The sequence below is a fragment of the Brachyhypopomus gauderio genome, chromosome 20 (genome assembly GCF_052324685.1).
Source record: "Brachyhypopomus gauderio isolate BG-103 chromosome 20, BGAUD_0.2, whole genome shotgun sequence".
Taxonomy (NCBI): Eukaryota; Metazoa; Chordata; class Actinopteri; order Gymnotiformes; family Hypopomidae; genus Brachyhypopomus; species Brachyhypopomus gauderio.
The window spans coordinates 11,731,175-11,757,853 of record NC_135230.1 but is presented as its reverse complement, the minus strand read 5'-3'; the positions used below and the strand labels follow the sequence as shown (position 1 = coordinate 11,757,853).

General features: G+C 47.0%; 1 protein-coding gene across 1 annotated transcript in view; it reads left to right on the top strand.

The window, feature by feature from the left end:
- The first annotated feature begins 287 nt into the window (after positions 1 to 287).
- Positions 288 to 26,679, top strand: part of epha6 (eph receptor A6) — a 94,088-nt gene continuing 67,696 nt past the window's right edge. Inside the window, exons 1-3 of the mRNA XM_076983093.1 lie at positions 288 to 1,158; positions 12,746 to 12,810; positions 25,229 to 25,898. Coding sequence (XP_076839208.1) covers positions 1,080 to 1,158; positions 12,746 to 12,810; positions 25,229 to 25,898 — 814 coding nt within the window. The 5' untranslated portion in view covers positions 288 to 1,079. The remainder of the gene's footprint in view (positions 1,159 to 12,745; positions 12,811 to 25,228; positions 25,899 to 26,679) is intronic.

Sequence of the window (26,679 nt, the reverse complement as noted above, 5' to 3'; positions counted from 1 at the left end):
GAATTAGTTGCGGCAGTGGAATAACTGTGATGTGAACGTTCACTAGGACACTCCGCATTTAAAGTATGAAGAGCGCCGTTTTAGTGGGATACGGAAACCACACTGGCATGTTTGTTTTTCACAAACAGCTGTGGTGATGATTGTATGGCCTGTCAACAAACTTCATTTATCTTAGCAAAATAACGCATCCCTAAGCAAAGAGTGAAATTAAAAACCGTTTGGTCTACAGACAAATCCTCACAGATTTCACAACAGATGAAGCATCACATAACACTTCACAGATCGAAAGAACAGACAGGACGAATGGAGCCTCTTCTCCATCATTAACATACACAGCGTATGGTTAGGATCTGACTCACTCACTGCCTGCTATTACTCTCATTTCAGCATTATTCCCGTTTGACTAAAACCTGATATTTTTTGGACGAACCTGTGCCTTATCTTTCGAATTTACAAGCCGAACTTGACCTCTGTTGACCAAACCTCGCGGGACCGGAGCGCGCACTTGCTCGCGCGCACATCCAGGGGAGCGAACACCCTCTAGTGCCGAACCGCTCGCGCGTCGTGGGATGAAAACTCTTTTGCTCTCACAAGACCGTCTGCACGGTTTCAGCTCTAGTCTGCAAACTGGACTCGTCGCATCTGCTTGCACAAAGTGGCAGAATCGTCAGGCACCAGATACTGCCTCGGCTCAAATGCAACATTTTGACAAGGACGCGCGTTTCCCTGGAAAAGCGGAACGCCGGTGGCTTTTGACAAGATTCTGACCAAGAAAACACATTTGTTTTTAATAGTATTAAATGATGTTCTGACTACATTCGAGATAAAAGAGCTCGGTTTTATATTCTTTCATGGGATAAAATCTGCGGACAAGTTTTTTAGTTGCCGCGCGTGTTGACGATGGACTGGCGTTTAATCCGCGGATCCGCGTTCTCGCGGTGCGGACAGCGAGGTGATTGACAACGATAAAGCACTTAAAGTAGTTTCAGGAATTTATAGGACATTTGCACGTTGATTGAGGATTCTGTGTTACTGTAAAATCTGGTCGCGGCACGGGTGGCTCGCTTTATTTTTTAAAAATGACTTTTCATTTTAGAATTTGCGTCATTTTTGCATTTATTGGAATAACGTTATCAGAGCCCGGTCATCCCAACCAAGGTGAGGTGCCGTCTTTTATCTTACGTTAATTAGGCGCTATAAAGTCATATATTGGCAACAATTCTTCCTGACAGCACGACTGCTATTATGTAATCCTTAAAACGCGACAGGCAGTCGCTCGTGGGAAATTATGTCTGTATGAAAACCTTACGTACTTTTGCTGTGTAAACATCAACTGGTTGGATGAAACTGATTCTGGACTTGTTGTTTCCGTAGGCGTAATGTAGAAAGTAGCCCAATGTGTGGTCTCCTGATTTTAGACTCACCTTGCGCGTTTGCTCTCATCCATTAACCGGAGCACGTAAGCTTACGTGTTGAGCGCTACGCACCACAAACAGCGCAGCTAACCCCGCTGTGGCAGTACAGAGTCTGATGCTCTTATGGACGTTTCACTTTCCTAGACACAATTCTCATAGCGTACAGCGTCTGTCCTTCCTTCTGTGTCGGGCTGTCTGTCTTTCTCCAGCTGTCTCTCTGCTCCACAGACGCACAGACACTAAACCTATTAACACATCGTTCATTTCTAGGAACAGTGATCAGCAGCGGGTCTTTGAGCGTTTAGGTGTTCCGTGAGTTGAAGGTCATCACTACGTGTTAACAGAGAAGCTTAAAAAAGGATCTTCAGGGATCTTCCCAAATTGAAAAGCACATAACGAATTTAAGGCTTGCACATTCTGACCAAACAAAGCTGCAAAACACCAACAAAGCAAAAGAGCACAACACATTTGTCCAGGCATTGTGTGTGTGTGTGTGTGTGTGTGTGTGTATGTGTGTGTGTGTGCGTGTGTGTGTGATGGCAGGAGATTAAGAGAGAAAAAGACAGAGCACAACATGTAGGGTGCAGTATAGACAGAGTTGGAAGAAGATTAAAGCCACTTCTGTTTTGCACTGAAGCAAGGCAGATAAAGTTTTCCCCCCTTTGCGAAAGTCATTCTTCTTTTCTGAGAACAGTGTGGAACGATTGCGTTCCCTGGGTTTGGTTTCTCAAGTCTCACAGACCAGTCTAGTACTTTTACTTAGCATTGGACTCCTGCATATGGACAGACTGTATGTTTGAACAGATCATAATAAAGAATTGCATACTAAAATAATAATTATAATTATTATACTTGACAATAACAACTCTTAACTGAGAGGGGCACACTCATGCCTGTCATCATTGCTCCTTGCCTGTTCTGCCCGCTTTGCTGGTTCTGTTGTGTTCTGGTAGGGAGATACCGGTCTGACGCACAAATACAGACACGCAACCTTTTGTCCAGCACAGTGCAGTGCGCTGCTGGTTCTGATTGGTGTCAGCGGAGAGACAGGGGAGGAAAACACCTCCGATAACACTTCACCTGAACTCTCAGCAGCAGAGGATACATTTCTATACCTTATGGTAAAGAAATGAACCTTGTTGTAAATAAAGCGAAAATGATCAAACTGATAGATAGATAGATAGATAGATAGATAGATAGATAGATAGATAGATAGATAGATAGATAGATAGATAGATAGATAAATAGATAGATCGTTAGCTGCAGTGTGATCATATTCAAAAAACTTTGCTGCATATATTTACAACATAAATAGAATGTACCAAATGCTCGTTAATGCTGGTTATAGCATATTCAGAAAGGGTCAGCAGGGTCAAGTGGTCAGACGAGGTAGAGAGAAAGGTGATGTTCTCCACCTTCTCCACACCTTCTCTTTCACCCGTACGGTTGGCGTGGTCTCAGACAGCCCCAGACAGAGACGCCGGTGCAGCTGTCGGTCCCGGGCCGAGACTCAGCATCACTTTGGCTGTAGCGCAAGATGTAAACAGCTCCCACTTTACTGGAAACGCGTCCCAACGGGCCTGTTGCATCTCTGCATCTCGCAATGCTACTTCATCACGTGCTTCTCATCGCACGCGTGCGCACGTGTCTTTAATAGGAGCGCGTGCTCGGACGCTCTGACGTCTGGTACCGTATGCCGTTTTTCGTCCCTCCCCTCTGTCCATCTCTGGTCAATTTCTGAAACGTGTAGCACTTCCTGTCCAGGTTCTGTATGGGTGGGAGGCCATTCGCAACGTAGCAGCGGCAATGGGTCCGTAGTAATGGATGTTGTGCCGATTTGAGTGTCAGGCGCAGAACTGGAGCTGCGGTCCCGACACTCGTCAATGTCACTGCGTTGAGAAGCCGCCGAGCAGAAATCTGCAGACCTGAGGTCAGACGTTGACCGCTGATGGAGCTGAACGGCTTACACACAATCCTCGCCTGACAGACGACGGACTATAATTCTCTGCACATCCGCAACAGCTTTCACACGAGTAAACATGTTTAATATAGTGTGGGTTACGTGTTTTGACCCACTGTTTTGTGCTGCTGTCGTTATTAAATATGTATATTCTTCATTCTGTATTCTGTAATATAGGTTCATGTAAACATCATCTGCAGCAGCAGATTCTTTGGCCTGATATGGAGGGACCCATTCACTCAAACACAAACCCACTGGATTTGGGGAGTCTGGCTTCATGTTAGTCATTTCTCTTAAATGAAACCCTATATGTGTTATTTTTGAACTGCTTTAAAGTTTAAACGGTAATACATAAAATTGAACATGCGTAATCTGGTCTTGTATAGTCAATACAGACTCGATGTTCCTCGTTAAGGCCCTATTCAGATGGTTTAGCAGCTTCTGTGTGAAGCTCCGAGCTTAGTAAGCCCATGAAGCAGACATCTTGCTCTCTTGCGCTGGTTTCAGTCTCAGAGTCTTGTTGTGGTCTTTTTCGGTGCAGTCTAAAGGGTTTCCTCTCGGCTGCAGTGATCTGTCCTTCACCACTTAAACTGAATCCAAGCCAGATTCCTCAAAGTCACGCTGATCCACTTCAGCCAGCGATATTTCACCCCTGCAGAAGCTCGATTCTCAGATTCAGTGTATTTATCAGCGCAGCGGTACTTTTCTCAACTGATCCGGGATCAGCTCCCTTTCCACCAAACACCTAGCCTCAGCCACTGTTGTGTCAATCCTTGAAACTGATCTCAGTTCAGCGTCCCTGCTGTAATCAGTCCTGCCGGCAGTGATTGGAGTGGCGTGGTGCTCTCAGCGAAGTTTTTTTCTTTTTCGCCCCTCTTCTTCATGCATTAGTCTGTCCTCTATGCGCCTGCTTGTCACCAGTGGTATTGCGAGTGGATAAAAGCCCGCCTAATCCACTTTGAGACAGAACGACGCCAGTAAGAGCACATCAATGAGGGCGTGCTAGCTTCTGGCGCAGGGCGGGGGGGAGGGGCCCGGGATGGAGGGATGGAGGGGAGAGAGGGAGGGAAAGTTAGAGAAACATAAAAGAGGCCCGAGAGATGGAAGAATGAAGGGAAGAGGCAGGGAGGGAGAGTGACACTGATAAAAGGACACAAGGATGGAGAGAGAGAAAGAGTGGCAGAGAGAGAGAGCGAGAGAGACAGTGAGACAGTGACTGCTGTTTCTGAGGGGACGGAGGCCGTTGTTAAACGATGACCTGCAGGGTCTTCTCTACGTGCTGGCTGAGGGAGAACCCACACTGATCTGAGAGCAGTCCGACTCGCTGGAGACTGAAAGCCCCATGACAAGAAAGCCCATATGCATCTGTTCTTAGGTCTGTGCTTATGTGCGTGCGTGTGTGTGTGTGTGTGTGTGTATGGTTGCATACATATCTCTTGCTCTTTACATCTCTCCTCGTTTCTCTATTTCCTCTGTCTCTGATTCCCCCATTTCTCTCTCTCTCTCTCTCTCTCTCTCGCTCTCTCTCTCTCTCTCCGATCATTGTGTGTATATCATAAAAAATAATAACTAAGAAAGGAACAGAAAGAAAAAAAAAGATTTTCAGATTTGAAAAATATTGGCTTTTGGTTATTGAGGATAAGGTTAAATTGAGATGTAGCAATAGCTAGAAAGTAATATATTTAATGCACAATTCTGCAGTGAAGCCTGATCAAGATAGTACTACAAGTTTTGTGTGTGTGTGTGTGTGTATGTGTGTGTGTGTGTGCGTGTGTGTGCGAGCATGAGTGTGTGCACAGTGAGGCTGTTTTGTTCCGGGACTCCACTGTCCATTGAAAACTCCAGTAGGGTTTAGGTGCGATATTTGTCTTCAACCTGCGTTCCATCTCCTTCTGTTACGCAATTAGGTTCCTTTGTTAAGGTTTTGAGCTTATTAAAGTGTTCAGATCCTACAGACGCAAAGAGAGAATACCAGTAGAACCTGCAAGTCTCTGTGGGCCGAGGTGATTACCAGTGTAGCGAATGATGCAACAGAGTAGCTATATCTTCCTCTATCACTCCTCCAGCTGCCGTTTGGCAGTACACTCGCGCTCCTGTCAAGAACACTCGCGCGCGACGGCGGCAAACACAGGCTGCTCCATTGTTCCTCCTCCATTCCAGTGACTAATTTGTCATAATGATACACGCTTCATCTCAATCCTTCATACGTTCCCCGTAGGACAAAATCCTCCCCCCCCACACACACACCCCACCCGCACCTCCGCCTCCTGTTTGCGCTCTGCCACGTAGCCACGGGACTCTGAAGGCTGCCCGGGTATCTCTCGGCGAAGAGCTTTGTAAACAACGGGACGGCTCCTTAGCGCGGGCCAGTCAGAGCTCAGCGTCCTGTGCATGGCTGGCGCCGTTGCTGCGTGGAGAGCTCGTATCGATTCCACAGACACACAGGAGCCCAGTCTCTGGGGTTTCCACTTCATACCTCCAATACTTCAATAGCTCTTTAAAGAGAGAGTTAGGGGGGTTTGTAGAGCTTTGTACCGCTACTTTGTGTGTGTGCTTACGAGTGTGTGTGGTTGTGCGTGTGTGTGTGTGTGGGTGTGTGTGTGTGCAAGAGAGAGAGAGAGAGAGAAATTGTCTTTGAAAGAATGAAAATGTCTTTGTATTAATCCAAGGTCACAACAAAAGTATCTTGAGCCAAGCTTAAATGTAAACCCACCTGTCCTAGTTGTGTGTGTTACTTGGGCCCTGTGCAGTCTCTCCACAGCGAGTCTAGTCTAACGACACTTTTAATGGTGGCTAAGACTGATAGTCTTTATCACAATCAGCTTTTTTGATCACATATCTCCCTTCCTCACTCAAGCACACAGACCCGCTTGTTGTGTCCCCGCTATTGTAACAGGAATCAATTTGGAAATCACACCCTGACATTTTCCGTGCGCACACCGCAGTGGTCTTGGCCTTAAGCCTGACTGCGCCTCCTCTCTGCACCTCCTCTCCACGTCTGCTCCTCTCCCAGTCTGGCTAAAGATCGCTAATGTACGCAGCACTGCGTTATCGGGTCAATTTATCTCGAGCGGTCCACAAAGGAGTCATTCTTCTCAAGCTGTGACATTCAAATTCCAAATGTCACCTCCCTTTTTTGGGGATGGGGTGTGTGTGTGTTTTGGGGGGGGGGGGGTGTTATCTTCTTTTTTTCTTCATCATCTTTATCATCATTTCTGATGAAAAATAAGAGACAAAGTGATTTTCATGGTTTTGGGGGGTTTCTTATCACCCTCCCTCACACACACAAACACACACACACACGCTCGCGCGCACACACATAAACAACCATGATTATTTCCTTATAAGCTGGACTCCGGAATTAAAGGCATTTGTTTTCTTCATATGATTAAATGTCAGATTTGTAAGGCTGTGGTGTATAGAAGATTCCTCATAGAGCGATATGAGCCATAGATTGCAGTGGTATGAACACTTCAGTGTCATTGTCAGTACTGTGTAATTCCATATCTCAAAGCAGAATCATCTAACACAATTTGTAAATACCAGTAAATTTATATATAACATCTCAAACATTTTCCTCTTTGTTCAACAATAAGGATAGTTATGAATTACTGACTTTCCTTACAGAAGATTAGCAGGTATGATATGCTGATAGAAATAACCTTACTTTTTTTTAACCAGAAAGCTTTGCAATAGTAATTTCCAAAATACAAATGAGGCAAATGAAGTAATCCTCTCCAATATTCTAATAATCCTCTCCAATATTCTAATAATAAGACTAGGAAAAAAAAACAAAAAAACAACAAAGACTAAAATAGCTTTTTTCTATTTTTTTTTTAAAGAAACCCATTTTACATGAGTAAACAGCTCTCCCTGGAGAGTCTTGTTGTATTTGAGGCTGCTGGTGTGTTAAAGAGCAGCCCTGCTTCTGGGACTCATCTGCCCTCGCTTCTCTGTGCCAGCACTAATCTACCACACCTGCCTCCGCTCTTGGGTTGGTGAAGGCCTTCGAGGGCTTCAGCAGGTGTGCTTGATAAGTGCTAGGTCTAAAGGCTCAGGGTCACTGTTCTCCATGACACCCCTGGCTTCCAAAGTCCACTCGACGTGGGAGAGGGACACACACATCATCGTGTCATGTGACTCCCTACCTTTACCCATCGAGGATCAATAACGTAATCAATGAAGCTATGGAATGATGATTGAAAAGCGGGGTTTTTAACAAACAGGCCAATCTATTTATATCCCAGAATGCACTTCTCATCAGCACCACAGGAAATGTAGAGCACCAGGTTTTTAACCATAGGAGGTCAGCCCTGCCGAGACGCTCCACAGAGATGCAATTTCAGCTAACATACATCATGTAGCTTTTACAGTACACACACACACACACATACACACACACACACACACACACACACACACACACACACACACACACACACACACACACACACACACACACATACATTATCTATGACTAGCAGAATGCCATCAACATTGTATTAAACTGCATGTGTGAATAGCTCTGTGTATTGCATTAGCGGTAGGCATTATTTCTGCTCATATGTGCTGTGCCAAATGTATCTCCACAAGTACATTAGGAAATACATTGGCCAAGCCTACTCCTAATATTGATAGGACAACATTTCTGATTAATTTTTTATTTTTGGTGTTGTTGCTGTTTGACTTTAATTATGCCGGTTAATCTAGCAAATCTAAAAATGGACTGTATTTATTTTTTCGGAGCAAGTTGATGTGCTAAGCAGGTGTCATGTGACCTCACCCACCTGGTTCGTAACACCATTATGTTTAGTTTAGCTCTTGGTCCAGAGCTGAGCTCAATATGGGATGTCGTGACAAAATCCGGTCTTCACTCCCTCACAGCATCAAATGGTCAGGTGAGACCAGGTCGCAGCTGGTGCACCGCCTCAGAAGAACACCTTGCACTATAAAGGCAGCACAAGGATTCTCGCACTTTCGTGTGTCTGCATCTCTTTATTTATTTATTTATTTATCCCCCCCACAGTCTTTCTTTCCGCTGGCGCATGTCTGTCTCCACCCCTCTCAGTCTGTGCTGCTTGACGGATCCCGGATTCGTGAAGGCAGACACAGACAACATCCGCCACTCCCGATGACTCCTGCTTGATGTCTTCCTCTTTGCGATGCGGATGTGGGGGTGGAGGTGGTGGTGGGGGTGAGACAAACGAGCACCCGGGTTCGAGCTGCGGCAAAGCACCCGGATCTTGGATCTTGTCAGCGGGGCGGCTGTGAGCACGCAGCCGGAGTCAGGGAAGCTCGCTCTGCGCCCTCCTGGCTCTGACACTCGCACATGGCCGCTTCAGACTTTTAACCTGGCCTTCATAGCGTGCCTGAGATTGTACTGAAACCTGTCGCTTTAAAATGTTTTTGCTTTTCTCTATAGGGCCAGATGTAAAGTCTGTACAAACCGTACGGGGGCCGTAGATCAGGCCTCCTCGTTCCTTTAATGAGCCCGCATTTGTAGAACGAATTAGCCGCTGTTGTCCGCGTATGTTTCACAATAAACTGATTACTGTGAATGGCCAGATGAAGCTGTTGAAGCTTGTTTGCAGTAATGTAATTCCTTCAGTATCCTGTGTTTATGTGATGTGCTTGATAGCGCTTACGGGAAAGCAAGGTGAGCAGGTGTCAAGACAGGCACTTGAATCGATACCTTGTGTGCGCTAATTAACAAAGTACACACAGTGTAGGGAAACACTAAAACTATTCTTACCTTGATATTTTACTTTCTATATCAGTGTCCCTGAAAGACCTTAACATAAGCTCTTATGCTTGCAATGATGGCTTAAAAGCTATATGTAAACTTACATGTATTAAGTTTGCATGTAAATACACAAGGAAAAAACAGAAGTGACTGCACCAGCTATACCAGAGTACAAACGAGTTTACTGAGTTAAGATTTACAAATGATGACAAACAAAAGTCAACAGCACCACACAACATGGCATTCACGTTCATTTTATTATCTACTGAATATCTACACCTAAAATTACACAGGTGTAGACTTTAATGTAGTTAGCAGCTAAATAGCTATTGTAAATAGCACAGAAGTCTGGCCCATTTAAACCTTTATGAGCATTTTGAGTGTGGTGACAGAAATATTTGCCGTCAGTGGGCCTTAAGGGACAGTCTACATCCTTTAGATATAGCTATGTTCTGTTTCGGTTCAGATGAGATCAAGTTATGCTAATAACCGACCTCCTTTCTGATGACCTTGAACACGGGCGGCGTTAAACAGAGCTCTATGCCAAAGTCTGAAAGGAGCAGTCCTCTTACTACTGGGCATGCGCAAAATGTTGTGGTAAACACAAGTCATTTTCACAAAAGCACAGTTTTCAGGGAAATTCACCATTTGTTTCAGGGGCATACAAATTAAAAGTCTCTAAGTGTGATCGGGAGAAAAGCAGCACACAGACAGAGGTCCCCAACATGGTTGTATGTATTTCTGGCACTTTTTATATATTTAGGTCCGCATGCACCTTTGAGAATGCATTCATGAACAGGAAATGGTGATGCTAGATTAACATGCAGATAGTCAGTGAACATGAGCTAAAAATGACCAGCTGTCCAATTGAATGGCTTTGTCCAAACCATGACAGCTTCATCGCTGGTCTCTCTAGTCTGGAGCGATCTTTAAAACTGGGATTCATTCAGGGACGATGCAGGGGAAGGTTTGGCTGCACACGAAATAAAGTGGTCTAAGTGGGCTCATGACGCCACTCCAGAAACCAACCAGAGATGCTGAAACTGATGAAAATAACACCCAAATTTAGCCTAGAAGTCTATTATTGTCTAAAAGAAGATCAACATGCCTAGAAAATCAGCCTTCATGAGCAGATAATTCAGCAGACGTTAAACAGGGTTTTTTTTTTTTTTGAGTTTGTTCATTAACAACATGATAATTTACTTCTTATTATTCAGGTTACTAGATTAAAATTCATTACTATCCAGCACAACTTGGCTAAGCTGGGGGTTGGGGGTGTCAGCGAGAGGAGAGACGTCCTTTTCTATTAAAAACATATAAACGCTAGAGTCCAGGCATTTATTATTAACACACACTTCATCTAGTAGTCAGTATGGAAATGCAGAATCAAAATGAAATAATTCTTTATACAGTCTGTGTATACACAGACTAATGTGTCCTGTTAAATTACATTATATTAGCCCTATGTTGATTAATGGATTTGACTAATTTCACTAATTCTAGAAATTGAAGTTGAACAGTGTCAAATCCATAGCCAAGTGGCTCCAGTTCCTCTTGAAGGATTAATTTTAATTCATTTTACAACTGGAATGAAGAATCGGGGCCTGTAAACAGAGTTCCAGGGCTAGTGCTGGTGGAGCAGGCTGTTGGTTCTTGGCTGGTTCTGCTGCCGTAGAAGGTGGCGTCTTTCTCCCCGAACCGCCGTCCAGCTCACATTCCAGCTGTGGCGACCTCCCCAGTGAAGATCAGGCTTAGAGGCAAGATGGGGGTCTCGTTCTAAGTCCTGTAAACCAACACCTGTGGGAGGATATCCTCAGCTGTGGAAGTAGCCAAACATTTGAAGTCATTTTTTTTTCAGTATCTCCCTCTCATCAGTAGCTCCCTAGCAATGTTCTTGGTTACATCGGGTAGTGACAGCATTGCTTAACTTTCAGTCTAGCGTAGGTTTATATTCTAGACAGTCTGCATATTGGTGCTGCCACCAAATTGAAATGATAGTTTGAAACTAACCAGTCGTGATTTAATGCTTAGAAAAAAGGTTAAAATGAGACCTTCGGTACTGGGGGAAAAAAAAAAAACTTTATTTAAAAGACAGATTGGAGGTAACAGGTTGTGATACAGCATTTTAAGCAAAAACTTTAATCAAATACTAAACATTTAAAAAGTGCAGGACAATCAACTTCTTTTATACTGGGCTGTCAGACCTACTCCTAGTATCACACATGCATGGGAAATAACAAGAGAAAGACATTACGAAGACGTAAACCACACACAGACATTACTGTCTTCAGCAATATTTGATTTTGGTAATCTGCTTTATGTGTAATGCAACATACTGTGAAATGTTCAAGTCAAATGAAATGTAAATAAACAAAACAAAAAGCATTCCATTCCTTCAATGCGCTTCTAGAGGCTTTAAATGAAGATGATCCGTGGAGAGCTCTGTTTAGACCAATGCTGAGGCTTAATCTGGTTCTGAGAAACCCACATAAATGCCTTAATGAAGTAAGCCCAAATCTATCACGCTATCTAAGTTTACTTGCAGACATGTTTAATCTCCCTTTTACCAGTGGGTGAAAAAACCTTCAGTGCAGAAATTTAGGGATAATTATGACCCCAGACACAGACATTGGGTCTAGACAGGGTGTAATAAGATTTAGGGAGCGTGGGCAAAGTGGCCAGCACTCTAATTCACCTCTCACTGTTTGGGTGCGTTGCGCTGTACGGATCCATCACTTCCAGTCAAGATGATCCGACATTGGCAGGCAGATTTGATTATGGTGTGCCGTAGTGCTCAGGCTGTCTGCAGATGTTTAGAGCATTCATCTTGGCCTTTCATAGACACACTGCATAGCTATTAGTGTAGCTGTCTGGTCTATTTAACACTGAGCTTGTGTATTACAAAGAAATTGCTTGGGTAACATTATGACATGCTGCATAACATGATGACATTTAGCGTAGTACACTTGTACCGCTGTGAGATTTCATACATCCCAGCTTACAACAACTCTTCATTTAAACTTACCTTTGCTAGGTCTTTCTTTTTAGCATTATAAGTTCTAAAATACAAGTATGTGGGTGAATGAATGACACTCTCACGTAATGCCTCAAGCTTCAGCCGGCGGTGGACTCTGACATGCGTCTGACAGAAGCTGTAATTTAGCACAGGTGTGGGGTAAGAAGGACATTGGGCATACGTCAAATGAGGCTGACCTGCCCCTGCGTTCACCCCTGCTGTCGCTACGAGCTGAGTGGCCTGGGGGCTTCTAGCGAGGACGGTCGCGGCCCCCGGTCACCCACCGAGGGCCTAGCTTTGCCGTGTAATTAGCATGTTGGCTAGCTGCTGCACGTCAATAGCCATTTTCTCACAGAGTAACAAGTGTCAAGTAATGTTTTTTCAGGGTGTTTGCATTTAGTGGGCACTAACTTCTACACTACAACGATACAATGCTAAGAGTTGTTTTGCAAATCTTATGTAGGACTGAGGTTATCCATTTGTAGTTGTGTATGCCAGAGTATTTTACAACTGAGCCTAATATCTTTTTCTTTTTCTTCTCTCTCTCTCTCTCTCTCTCTCTCTCTCTCTCTCTCTCTCTTTCCTTCCATTCACTTACTTTCTTTCTGTAGTGGTGCTGTTGGACACCACAGCTGTACTGGGGGAGCTGGACTGGATGACCTACCCAGTAAACGGGGTAAGTAATAATTACCACCGATATGACCTGTGCCTTTTTACAGGTGCCTCTTCAAATTCGGGTTTAATCCCAGTCCTCAAGCTGAAGCATATGGCAAGTGGTAATTCTGGTATGGCAGTTTCAGACTAGCACCTGCTGTAATCTGCTTTCAGGAAAATGTTGGCAGCGTCCCCCGTTCCAGTGGTCCGGATGCTTAGCTGTTCTTTAGAGTGGAATCGAACAGCCTCCGCTACCCTGTAGTGCTTTAATGCCTGGTGATTTTCTCCACCATTTTGAAAATTTATCTCATTGTGAAACCTCAGAATGTCTCTTGTGAAAATAGCTTGCCACCTAAATGCTAAATGTTTCTTGGGTTCTAAGTGGCTTATTTGTCAGCAAGAAAGCCAGTGGAGCTGCCATCAGCTCTAACCCTCAGACGCTGGTTTTGGTTGTTATTTTAAGACTTTTTGTAAGACCTGATCGAAAAAATAGCCAAATTCTGATGAAACATGTCAGTGCCGCTCATGTAACCCAGGTTACATCTTGACCAGAAGTTTATTACTTCTAATTCAAATCAAAGGTCTGTTGGCCTATAGGCTAAGCACAAAAACATCCTCTATCATTTGTATTTCCCTTCATGGTTAGTCACAAAGTTAATTCACTTAAAGCTCATCTGTATGATTTTACAGCCATTTATGCCATTGTCAAACATTATATTTCTGCTTGATCCTTGCAGTATTAATCTCTGCAACAGTGAATCGTGTTATAATGAAATTTAATCAGACTGAGACACTATTGGTAATTCAATATGTATGCAGAGAGCTTTATAAGAGGTAATTAATACCACAGCCCTCAAACTATTTTCGCATGCAATTTTCATCCCTTTACTTCGCCTGCCTTCTCTCTGAAAGGAAATATATTCATTGGCAGTTTCCTACAATTTCTGTATGTCTCAGAACAAAAGAATAAAGTCATTTTGTGTAAATCCTTGAACACTGTAAACGTACCCTGCCAAGCTATGACCAAAGTAGGCCTGCACTAAAATGAAACCCTCCAAACAGGCCTATATCTGACAGGTTTCTTACTGTAGAACTTGCAAAGATATAAACATATAAATGTTTATTCGTTTAAATACCAGCTATGAGATCAGGCCTTATGCACATGTTAAAATGCAAACATGCTCAAGACTTTGTTTAAACATCTGTGACCATACTTACTGCTGGTGATTACAAAGTGCATGTTGTAACATGATCATGTGAGTATTTCTTAGTCATAACTTATAGAAAGAACATGGAAAGTTCAGAACTTTTAACAACACGTTTGTGTCCATAAGTAGAACAGGAAATATATTTGTTACGATAAGAGCTTCATTAAAAACGTTGTTTGTGATGTTACTTGTTGACCAAAACTGTTTGAGACCTTAATTTTTCATCAAAAATGCAAAAATACACAAAGGATCAAGAAGCACCTGTCACTGTGGCCATGACGAACAGCTCTTAGCATGAAGTGGTGCTACCACACTGCTTAAGACTCATGAATCTTGAACAACATGACCCCTGAACAACAGAGGACTCACACATGACCCCTAAACAACAGAGGACTCACACATGACCCCTGAACAACAGGACTCACACATGACCCCTGAACAACAGGACTCACACATGACCCCTGAACAACAGGACTCACACATGACCCCTAAACAACAGAGGACTCACACATGACCCCTGAACAACAGGACTCACACATGACCCCTGAACAACAGGACTCACACATGACCCCTGAACAACAGAGGACTCACACATGACCCCTGAACAACAGGACTCACACATGACACCTGAACAACAGGACTCACACATGACCCCTGAACAACACAGGACTCACACATGACCCCTGAACAACAGAGGACTCACACATGACCCCTGAACAACAGGACTCACACATGACCCCTGAACAACACAGGACTCACACATGACCCCTGAACAACACAGGACTCACACATGACCCCTGAACAACACAGGACTCACACATGACCCCTGAACAACACAGGACTCACACATGACCCCTGAACAACACAGGACTCACACATGACCCCTGAACAACACAGGACTCACACATGACCCCTGAACAACAGGACTCACACATGACCCCTGAACAACACAGGACTCACACATGACCCCTGAACAACAGGACTCACACATGACCCCTGAACAACACAGGACTCACACATGACCCCTGAACAACAGAGGACTCACACATGACCCCTGAACAACAGGACTCACACATGACCCCTGAACAACACAGGACTCACACATGACCCCTGAACAACACAGGACTCACACATGACCCCTGAACAACACAGGACTCACACATGACCCCTGAACAACACAGGACTCACACATGACCCCTGAACAACACAGGACTCACACATGACCCCTGAACAACACAGGACTCACACATGACCCCTGAACAACAGGACTCACACATGACCCCTGAACAACAGGACTCACACATGACCCCTGAACAACAGGACTCACACATGACTCCTGAACAACACAGGACTCACACATGACCCCTGAACAACACAGGACTCACACATGACCCCTGAACAACACAGGACTCACACATGACCCCTGAACAACACAGGACTCACACATGACCCCTGAACAACAGAGGACTCACAAATGACTCCTGAACAACAGGACTCACACATGACCCCTGAACAACAGGACTCACACATGACCCCTGAACAACAGGACTCACACATGACTCCTGAACAACACAGGACTCACACATGACCCCTGAACAACAGGACTCACACATGACCCCTGAACAACACAGGACTCACACATGACCCCTGAACAACAGGACTCACACATGACTCCTGAACAATACAGGACTCACACATGACTCCTGAACAACAGAGGACTCACACATGACCCCTGAACAACAGAGGACTCACACATGACCCCTGAACAACACAGGGCACACACATGAACCCTGAACAATACAGGACTCACACATGACCCTTAAATAACAGAGGACTCACACATGACCCCTGAACAACAAAGGACTCACACATGACACCTGAACAACACAGGACTCATACATGAACCCTGAACAACAGAGGACTCACACATGACTCCTGAACAACAGGACTCACACATGACCCTTGAACAACACAGGGCACACACATGACCCCTGAACAACAGGACTCACACATGACCCCTGAACAACAGAGGACTCATGCATGACCCCTGAACAACAGGACTCACACATGACCCCTGAACAACAGGACTCACACATGACCCCTGAACAACAGGACTCACACATGACCCCTGAACAACAGGACTCACACATGACCCCTGAACAACACAAGACTCATACATGAACCCTGAACAACAGAGGACTCACACATGACCCCTGAACAACAGGACTCACACATAACTCACACATGACCCCTGAACAACAGAGGACTCACACATGACCCCTGAACAACAGGACTCACACATGACCCCTGAACAACAGAGGACTCATACATGAACCCTGAACAACAGATGACTCACACATGACCCCTGAACAACACAGGACTCACACATGACCCCTGAACAACACAAGACTCATACATGAACCCTGAACAACAGAGGACTCACACATGACTCCTGAACAACAGGACTCACACATGACTCCTGAACAACAGGACTCACACATGACCCCTGAACAACATAGGACTCACACATGACCCCTGAACAACATAGGACTCACACATGACACCTGAACAACAGAGGACTCACACATGACTCCTGAACAACATAGGACTCACACATGACCCCTGAACAACAGAGGACTCACACATGACCCCTGAACAACATAGGACTCACACATGACCCCTGAACAACAGAGGACTCACACATGACCCCTGAACAACACAGGACTCATACATGAACCCTGAACAACAGAGGACTCACACATGACTCCTGAACAACAGGACTCACACATGACTCCTGAACAACAGAGGACTCACACATGACCCCTGAACAACAGAGGACTCACACATGACCCCTGAACAACACAAGACTCACATATGACTCCTGAACAACACAGGACTCACTCCTGAACTTCTGAACCTCCAGTGTTGTCTTTACGGACTCTACGATCACTCCTGTGCTACAGTGCCTTGTATTGAGTGTAATCATGTAAATATAATAAAGCCGACTGACACTGCAGTTTCACCCAAGTGAAGGACCTGGAATTATTGGGATCACCCAAAACCAGGATCAGTCAATTCCCAGATCTGGAAAACTGTTAGAAATGGCTCTCTTCCAGCCCTGGAACTTAAAAGGGGTTCGAATGGTGTGACTAGCTCAGGGACTTTTTGTATTAGAGTGCATGTAAAATGACCTACTCTGCACTGGCGGCGATCTCCCACAGGGCCTGCTGTGCACATCCTCGCATTGGTTCGGCTCTTTCTCCAGAAGCCATGTTGTGAAAGGAGGCCTGATTTCCCTGGTAACACCACATGAGTTTTCATTTGTGTCGCAGTAACAAGCCGACGCGCGCCTCTCCGATCAAATCAATAATTCATGCCAGAATTCCCTGGATGTAATGTTACCTGGGCTCATGGTGCTAGTCTCTCATACTCCTGTGCTCACACTTAATCTCTCTATCTCTCTTTCCCTCTCTCTCCCTCACTCCCTCTCTCTCTCTCTCTTTCATTCTCTTTCCCTGTCAGGTCGAGGTATGTCATGTTAATCAAAGTCTCTGCTCTCTTTCCTCTTTTTTCTGGAGCCAGATGGAACACACACCTTCTCTAGCCTTGGGACACTTCTCCTGCCATTTAATTTGTTTTCTAGTAAAGGAGGACGAGAGTTTGTTTTGTTTACACTGACACAGACATGTCCTTCGGGTATATTTCTCTCTTTCTTTCTCTCTCTCTGTCACACACACAATCTCTTTTCCTCTCTCATCCTCCCTGTCCCTTCCTCTCTCTCCATCTCTTGCTTCCCCTCATTCTTAGCCTCTCTCTCTCTCTCTCTCTCTCTCTCTCTCTCTCTCTCTCTGTAGGCTGGAGCTGGTTTGTTTGTGCTGTGTTGTTGACTAGTCCCTTGGCTCTCCTCCTCTGTGCACCCCTCTGAGCACGCTCTGTAATTACTAAATGTGTCATGGAGCCTCTGTGATTTCTCACATGCCGTGTTTGGGACTACAGATTTCCACTCCTGTGTTTCATCACGTCCCTGTAATGCATGTGCGAGGAAACCGTATGCGCTTCATGCTAAACGAACTTTATGAAGAGCTAAATCAGAATGCACAGACTTCACTGAGCTCAGTCAGGGACTTACGCAGAAGTGGCATAATTGAAGAGAATTACTGTGGAGAGGTACAGCACAAAAAGAAATGTTTGCACAGCAGCAGACAAACACGTTTCGGAGTGTGTGTCAGTAGCAAAGCCTGTAGCGCTTCTCTCACAGATAGTGTGTGTGTGTGTGTGCGTGTGTGCGTGTGATCTGTAAACACAAGCATTTATCAGAGCTTGTGTTCGACGAGAGCAATTTAATTAAAGCATCACAGTAAAAGTACTGGTGTACAGAAGAGAAGTTAGGTTTCAGACCAGGGGGGTAATGTGTTTGAGGTCGCTGCTCCTGGAGAGCTGATAGTCTGTATCAGACTCTCGACGGCTCAACTCAGTGCCACTGGCCAGGCTGTGAAAGTCAAAGTTCACTCCTGTTGTGCCCAATTGTGAAACTTTGATGAACTTTTTTGCCACACATAAAATACAGGACACTTGTCCGCTCACGTCCCTTAGGCTGAGTCTCGCTCGGTGGACAGGAGCAGGAGGGGGGCAGCAATCCCAAACAGGGATCACGCCATCCACATCCAGCAGGAAAAGGGGCCATTTAAGAGGGCAGCGTCACTGCCGTTACCAAGAGTTCCGAGTCCATCAAATGGTGATTAATGATCTTGGACCGTTCTCTTATTCTCTACCATCTGTGTGAAAGGTTGACCTTCTTTTGAAAGGCTTGTCTGTCTCTCACTCACTCTGTACCTCACTCTCTCCCTCTCTCTCTCCCTCTCTCCCTCGCTCGCTCTCTTAATCTTTTCAAAGCGAGCGGGCTGCTGGGATAGGGAGTGATTTATCCGTGCTGTTCCAAGAGCAGTCATATTTAGATGTGACAGACGCGCCTCGCTGAGTAGCGCAGACTTTTATCGGTGCGGAAACCGAGCGCCTTTCAGTAGCGGGCGGCGAGTGAGGAGGAGAGGTGCGCCAAGACTCCGACGGGCAGACAGGTAACGTGACCTTGGTCTAGCCGACCCCAGTTTCCTTGAAGAGGCCCTTTTCCGTCATGCCAGCGCGGTAAATCACTCCCACCCCCTCACCCCGCCCCCCGGCCCCTCACCTCGCTCCCCGGCCCCTCCCCTGGCCCGTCTGGCGCCGTCTCCCGCGCTCTGCCGGTTCTTCTTGCGGTCCTCCGCGATTCCGCCAGCACAGCCTCGTGTTACGCTGGGCCCGAAAATGCACCGATTCGCCTCCGTCAGTCTTTTAGACGATATAGATTGGCGGTTGAAATGAGATACGCTTGTTCGACGTGGGCGGGAACGGCTGTGGCGAGGCAGGTTCTGGTGCCCGTGCTCTGGACCCTACCCACCCCAGATGGGATTTTACCCCTAACGCCGCTGTGATCTTGGCTGGAGGGATGTCCAACATTGATCTTTATCGATTTTTGTGAGAGAAAAATGCCGCCCCTAATTCAGACGAAAATGCTTGAGGCTCGAGGAGTCAAAATCGCATTCCTGTTTACATCCTAGAAACTAACACTAAACAAACCACAGCAAGGCAGAATAATTACATCCAGAACAATAATCAGGCATCAAACATCATTTGGACAAGTAAACTAGTGGACACTTGGACAGGTAAAGTAGTGGACACTTGGACAGGTAAACTTGTGTACACTTGGACATGTAAGCTAGTGTACACTTGGACAGGTAAAGTAGTGGACACTTGGACATGTAAACTAGTGTACACTTGGACAGGTAAATTAGTGTACACTTGGATTGGTAAACTGGTGTACCCTTGGACAGGTAAACTAGTACCCTTGGACAGGTACACTGTTATGATTACTAGTAATGAATCAAACATGGAACTTGGAGAGGGCCTGAACCACCTGGGACTGGTTAGCCATTTGACTCTCAGCTGCCACTCATGAGAAGGGGCGTGGCCTCCATCACACATTAAACGCAAACGTCCTGGGACCCATGACAGCGCATCGTACGCAGCTCCGCTTCCCAGCGCTTAACACACAGGCGAGCAAATCACCCAGGCAATTAAATATACGAGTTCAATTCATTGCGTGCCCTTAATACACAGCCATGTTTGGAAGTCCTAGGAACAAGAGCCAAAAGGGTCTAATTACATCAGAGCAAATCTCACTCCCATTGTAAAAGCCCACTGCAACGTGCTGGAGCTCCCGGTTTACACACTCGCTGGGCTGTTATAAAAGTGACTGATGCTTCCCTGGTTGGGCTGGATTGATTTTGTAATGTGCTGTATTTGTCAGGGTGGAGAGGGAGGGACTTGGTTGGGATGGGGGGGTGGGGGGGGGGGTGTTTGGCGGGATCTTGGCTGCTAGGGGAGAAGCCTGGTCCTGAAGGCCCATCTCAGAAGGTCCTGAAGGCCCATCTCAGAAGGTCCTGAAGGCCCATCTCAGAAGTCCTGTCAGACCGCTGAATATTTGGTATCCATCTTTTTTTCGTGGCAAGGCACTATCAAAACGACACGCCGCCAATTGTCTGGATGTTCTTGTCTGGGGCCTCCGTGAGGTAGATGGTAACACTGCGGTTGTATTGAGGAGACTCGGGGGTTTTCAGAGAGGCGAGTCTTAGGCAGCCCAACGATGTTAGCGTTGTAAACGAACGCCCTCAAACCGTCGCCTTCCAAAAGACACAAAAAATGATTCAAGCCTCCTAGGCCACATTCACTGTTTATTTCGTATGGTGTTGAGGAACATCACCACACAACAGGAAATTACTGCCACTCACCCAATAGACTATGCCCCTCACTCACTCTATTGCTCTACCTCCTCTCTCTCTCTCTCTCTCTCTCTCACACACACAGACCGGTCTTCTCATTTAAACTTCTCACCACGGGGACGAGTGCGGGAGTTCAGTCGAGCTCAGTACATCACTATCTGCAAACTCAAACCCCACAAGTGACGAATGGCTGCTGCTTCTCATTTGCATGCCCAATCGTCCTTGAATCTTGTCGTGTCTGTTTGCGAACTCCCTCCTCTACACCCTGGAAGCCGCCGAAGCTTCTTGGGGAGCTCGGCACGCTGAGGATTAAATGATTCATTGGTTCGCCTTTGTGTATTTTCACGTATCGGATCGTCCGCGGTGATTAGATATCCGGGACGTGACGGTGTTTGCGGAACCCGTCGCACTTCAGATAAACCCCAAAACCACCGGTGGCTGGTCTTCTGGATCAGGCACTGCAGTTGGAAACTGTGGTGGGGAAACCTGCTTTAGAAGGCTCGCCTGCACATGCCCAAAGAGCTGGGAGAGATCACGGGGGTTTGACGTGGGACGTCGGAGGGATCAGGTTAAGAGGAGAGAAGGTCCCCTCCGCACCATCAGCAGCTCCTCCTCCTCCTCCTCCTCTCTCTGCTCCTCGGCGGGGAGGGACTGTCTCCAAAAAGCCCTCTTAAACGCAGTCCTGTCTCGGCATCCGGCATCGCCGAGACGCTGCAGGGAGACAGCAGATGTGCCGTCTCGCTGCCGCACACTCCCTCCCCCCCCCCCCCCCCACGAGCCCTTCACTTAGATATTTTGTCAAAAGACGAGATGCTAGTCTTTCTCCTTCTCTCTCTGTCTCATGTATGAGAAGCAAAAAGCGATAGATTTCATTCACTCCCTACCCCACTTCTTTCTCTTCATGTGAATATTAAGTCTTTGTAAAACAGAGATCAGTATCAGATTCTGGGATGTAAAACAGTCAGAGATAATGCAAACGGAATAAGACAAAGTGGAGATTGAGCAAGAGATGACCCGCAGGGAAATGTCTGACTCTTCCAAGAGCTAAATTAAACATTTTTTCACATTTCTTTTGGCTAATCTGGAAGGCGTGAACAAAATTAGATTCTTTTGCACTCTCAGATATCTTGTTAGGAAATCTCCATTGCTTTTGTGAAACCAGGGGTGGCAGACTAATTAGAACTCTGGAGGCCCAAAGTTTACAGTGTGGCATCTATAGCATCAGGATCCAGGTTGTATTTCTGGTGTCATTAGCAGTTGGAGGCCCCGCGGTGAAACGGTTCTGCCTCTCACACCGAAGACGATCAGGTGTTCACGTTCCTGTTTCACGAAGTGGTGCTTTGAAGTGAGGGCAGGCGCTCTACATAAAAATAGAGCGGAGAGCTGTTTAGGTTGTGCTTCATAGTTTAAAGACGTGAACTGACTGCGAGATTTATTTTTCACGTCCTGCAGTGTAAGAGTGCAGATGAATGAACCGCATCTGGTGTTAAAATGTGCAGATAAGAGCGTAGAGAGGCTGTGTGTGTGTGTGTGTGTGTGTGTGTGTGTGTGTGTGTGTGTGTGTGTGTCATAGATCAGTATGATAATCACGGACCACGCTGCCATCATAACTGTCATTACCATAGTGCATTTCCATCGCCGACTTTCACTGATACCTCAAGAACAAAAAAGTGAATTAATCAGTTATAGAGTCGAAAGGACAATGTCAGTATCTCTTTCTTGAGCACTTTTATTGCCCAAGGTTAATGTGTATTTAATAATTAAACAATAATTAAATTTACGCTCAACCTTAATTGTATTTTCATTTGCCCATGGCGGATGTACGACTGACGTATCCTCTGTTGCTTCACAGCAGGTCTTCTGTTGAGAGAGGTAGTTCTGTTACTGTTGCTAGGAGAGTAGGTTACTCTTCCAGAGGACACCGATTTTGAGCTTTGAAGATTCGCGCCCATGGCCAAACCTGACAAACACAAATCTATAGTGTAATAATAGATGCTGTAGCTGTATTGAGTGACTGTGGAGATAATACCTTTCCACAGTCTCATTGGAAGCCAAAGTGGTGGTTAGAAGGCTGCAAAGAACGTGATTTTCTGATAAAAGCCCATTCATATTCCATGTTAAAGAAATACGCCCGTCGATGTACTTCCTATGTGAGTCGCAAGAGTGAGGTCAAACATAAGGGTCATGACCTCGCACATCCTCCTTCCTCGTCCAACGGTGGACCTCCCAAACATGTCAGGCCGTCTCTGCGCGCAGTCCCGTTCCCGAAAAAACCTCGGGGCTCCTTGGCATCTGAGCCCCAGCGACATGTCTCCTCCGTGTCTCTTCTATCGTGGAAGATCTACTGGATCCGGGCGGCACCTGTGTCCCTTCCTCTGGACTCCAGGCGACATAATGTGATGTGTAGCGAGCGATTCCAGGCTCATCCATCTCAGGCACTTTTATCAGCGGGCGTGCCGTCTTAAGCCGTCCTCTGATATCTTATCCCCACCGCTAAGCCCGGTGATATATCCCCCCTCAGCCCTCCAGGAGGAGATTTAAAGAACGCCGCCACTACACGCCACTCTGTTCGCTCCACTACACACACACACACACACACACACACACACACACACACACACACACACACACACACACACACACACACACGCCACCCTTCAACTGAGATACGAGACTGAAAGGAATAAATGGGAGAGGATGGGATGTGGCATTATGGCATTTTTTGAAAGAGGCTCAGACTTAAGTGTAAATATGACGGGAATTATTAGAGAGGGTCTGGATGTGTGCGTGTGTGTGTGTGTGTGTGTGTGTGTGTGTGTGTGTGGGGATGGGGGGGGGGGGGATGCTGCACACCTGACACTGGGGCAGACTCTGGTACAAAGCACACGCCGCTGAATTAAAACAGACTTTGATTACGATTTTGTTTCTAACTGAGCAACTTCAACCGATAATTTACGCTGGCTGAGCAGCATTTTAGCAACGACGAACTGTGCTAATGACATTAATAACGTACGTTCAAATGCATTCATGTGTTTGCTCACCCACAGCCGCGCGGCGAATGCGTTTTGAAACAAAGCCGCTCTTTTCTGGGGCTGTCGCGGAGAGCCGGGGCTTTGATAGGGCACGCTGTTGATCGAGAGGCTATTAGGGAAGCCTTCGCTTATTATGGCAATAATATAAGTGGAATGAGTTTGAAGCTGCCATTCTAATGAAGGGCGTCTTTCGTAATTAATTACAATGAAAAGAGGGAAAAGACAAATACAGAGTGTGCAGAAATAGAGGAAGTACAGTGTGGGCTGAGTCATGGGTTTGATGTGACTACGCTTCCCATTTGCACCAGCCAGTAGTTTCATTTGGCAAGAGGACCAGTTCCAAAACGATGACAGCATATTGCAGACGAGGAGACGCTGTCTTTCAGCAGCAGGGGAGGTGGAATTTGGAGCTGGCTAACAGGTGCCAGGTCAAACCAAAAGGTCGTGTCTCTGAACGTCAGTTTCAACCTCCCTCAGCGCTAACCCGTGTAAAACCAGCTGTACTGCTGGTAGTTCTCAGAGCGCCGGGACCCTAGACGTGTGTTTCTGACACGTGCTGTGTTGGGCGCACCAATACGGATGTGGCTAATAGGGTCTTCAGCTCTTCTTCTTTCCTGTTTTGCTCTGTTGTTCTCCTTTTGAACAGATTTTCTCTTCAGAAAACCTAAGGGAGATTCCGGTCCCACGTCGCCGTCTCCCGGTTGTACCAGCGTGACAGCTGGTCTGTTCCTCCAGAAGAGCACTTCAGACTCCCTCTAGAAATAGTACAAAACATCCCTAACAATGTTTCAAGAAGAGCTGAACCTGTGCTGAGGGCATAACGGAGTAAAGTCTGCCAAACTTCTGTTAGCCACTCCCCTAGTATAAGAATGGCACAGTGCCACATAGTTATGAGTGAAAAAGTACATCTTATATAGGGGTGTTGAAGAAGACAGATGTATATGTCACGAGGATGGGGCACATATGGTATATGCCAAGGCTGCAGATTGCAGGGTGAGCTGAGAATCGACTCGCTTATTGTGAGGTGCTGGGAGCGGTGTGCAGGTGGCTACCGAGCATAGTCATGAGACGTTCCCTCAAACGTGTGGCGAGACGTTCAGCGGGGTTTCTCACTTCTCTCCACTGAAGCGCCGTCCTACTGTTTTCAAAGTCGAACCACTTTGAGGGTCGGCGGAGAATCACTTACCACACACTGCGGTGTTCCCTACTCTCTACCTGTCTTCTCTCCACCTCCTTCCTCTCTTATCTCCAACTTTGTCTGCATCTGCTCCCCCTTTTTCTCCAGTTTTACCGCTCCTTATCTCCTTCCTGTGATCCCCTCTTCATCTATCTGGTCTTATCTTTCCCCGTCCCTCTCTCATCAACCCCACCCCCTTCCCCTGCAGTGGGACGCCATTACGGAGATGGACGAGCAGAACCGGCCCATCCACACCTTCCAGGTGTGCCACGTGATGGAGCCCAACCAGAACAACTGGCTGCGCTCCAACTGGATCTCGCGGCAGGAGGCGCAGAAGCTGTACGTGGAGCTGAGGTTCACGCTGCGCGACTGCAACAGCATCCCGTGGGTGTCGGGCACCTGCAAGGAGACGTTCAACCTGCTGTACCTGGAGGCGGACGAGCCGCGAGGGCCGGGGGCGCGATTCCACTCTGCCGACTACGCCAAGGTCGACACCATCGCCGCCGACGAGAGCTTCACGCAGACGGACCTGGGAGACCGCGTGCTGCGCCTCAACACGGAGGTGCGCGAGCTGGGGCCCCTGGGGCGCAAGGGCTTCTACCTGGCCTTCCAGGACGTGGGCGCCTGCATCGCCCTGGTGTCCGTGCGCGTGTACTACAAGAAGTGCCCGTCCACCCTGCGCAACCTGGCAGCTTTCCCGGACACGGTGCCCCGCGTGGACTCGTCCTCGCTGGTGGAGGTGCGGGGCGCTTGCGTGGAGCACGCCGAGGAGCGCGACACGCCTAAGCTGTACTGCGGCGCCGACGGCGACTGGCTGGTACCGCTGGGGCGCTGCGTGTGCAGCGTGGGCTACGAGGAGAGTGACGGCCTGTGCCTGGGTGAGTGAGGTCACTCCCTGTCTGTCTGTCTGTCTCTCTCCGTCCCGGCCTGCTGACGCTTTTTTCATGTTAGCACGACGAGATTGTAGGGATTACGAAAGGGCCTCTCTCCGCCTCTGTGCTCGCCGTCTCTGGCCCTCCCTCACTCTCCTCCTCTTCCTTCCTCTCTCTTCAGCGGTGGCCTGATATCGGCGGCCTTTCTCTCCTGCCTGCTCTCTCTCCATCAAGCACGACGCTCACGTGTGTGACGCGGGGTTAGGCAGCGTATCCCCCTCGTGACGCCAGGTCCACTCAGACACGCTGCGGAGCTAAAGACGGGCGTGCGTGCGGTGGCCCGAGGAGGCTGGGCACCCCCCCCAGTCCTCCTACCTCCTCTGCCTCCCTCCCCTCTCCCATCCTCCTCTCTCCCCCTGCACTCTGCCATCTGTACCTCTGCGCAGCCCTCCCTCGCCGCACTGCTATCTGCAAAGCAGATCACTCCTGCGATTAGCACTGCGCTCCGGCCCGCACCTGTCAGAGATCCCGTCAGAGAGGCTCCACTTCACGGAGGCTCCTGCTGCAAAGTGAATCCTTAAGCAGCTCTCCCCTGCCCTTCAGAGACCAGCCGCACACAGCCTTTCTCTCTCTCCCTCTATCTCTATCTCTCTGTATCCCCCTCTCTCCCTCATACCTTTGCATTCTGCCTCTTTTCTCTTTCTAAACATAAACATATAACTCTATATCTTATGAATACATTCATACATATATGTGTATGTGTGTGTGTGTGTGTGTGTGTGTGTGT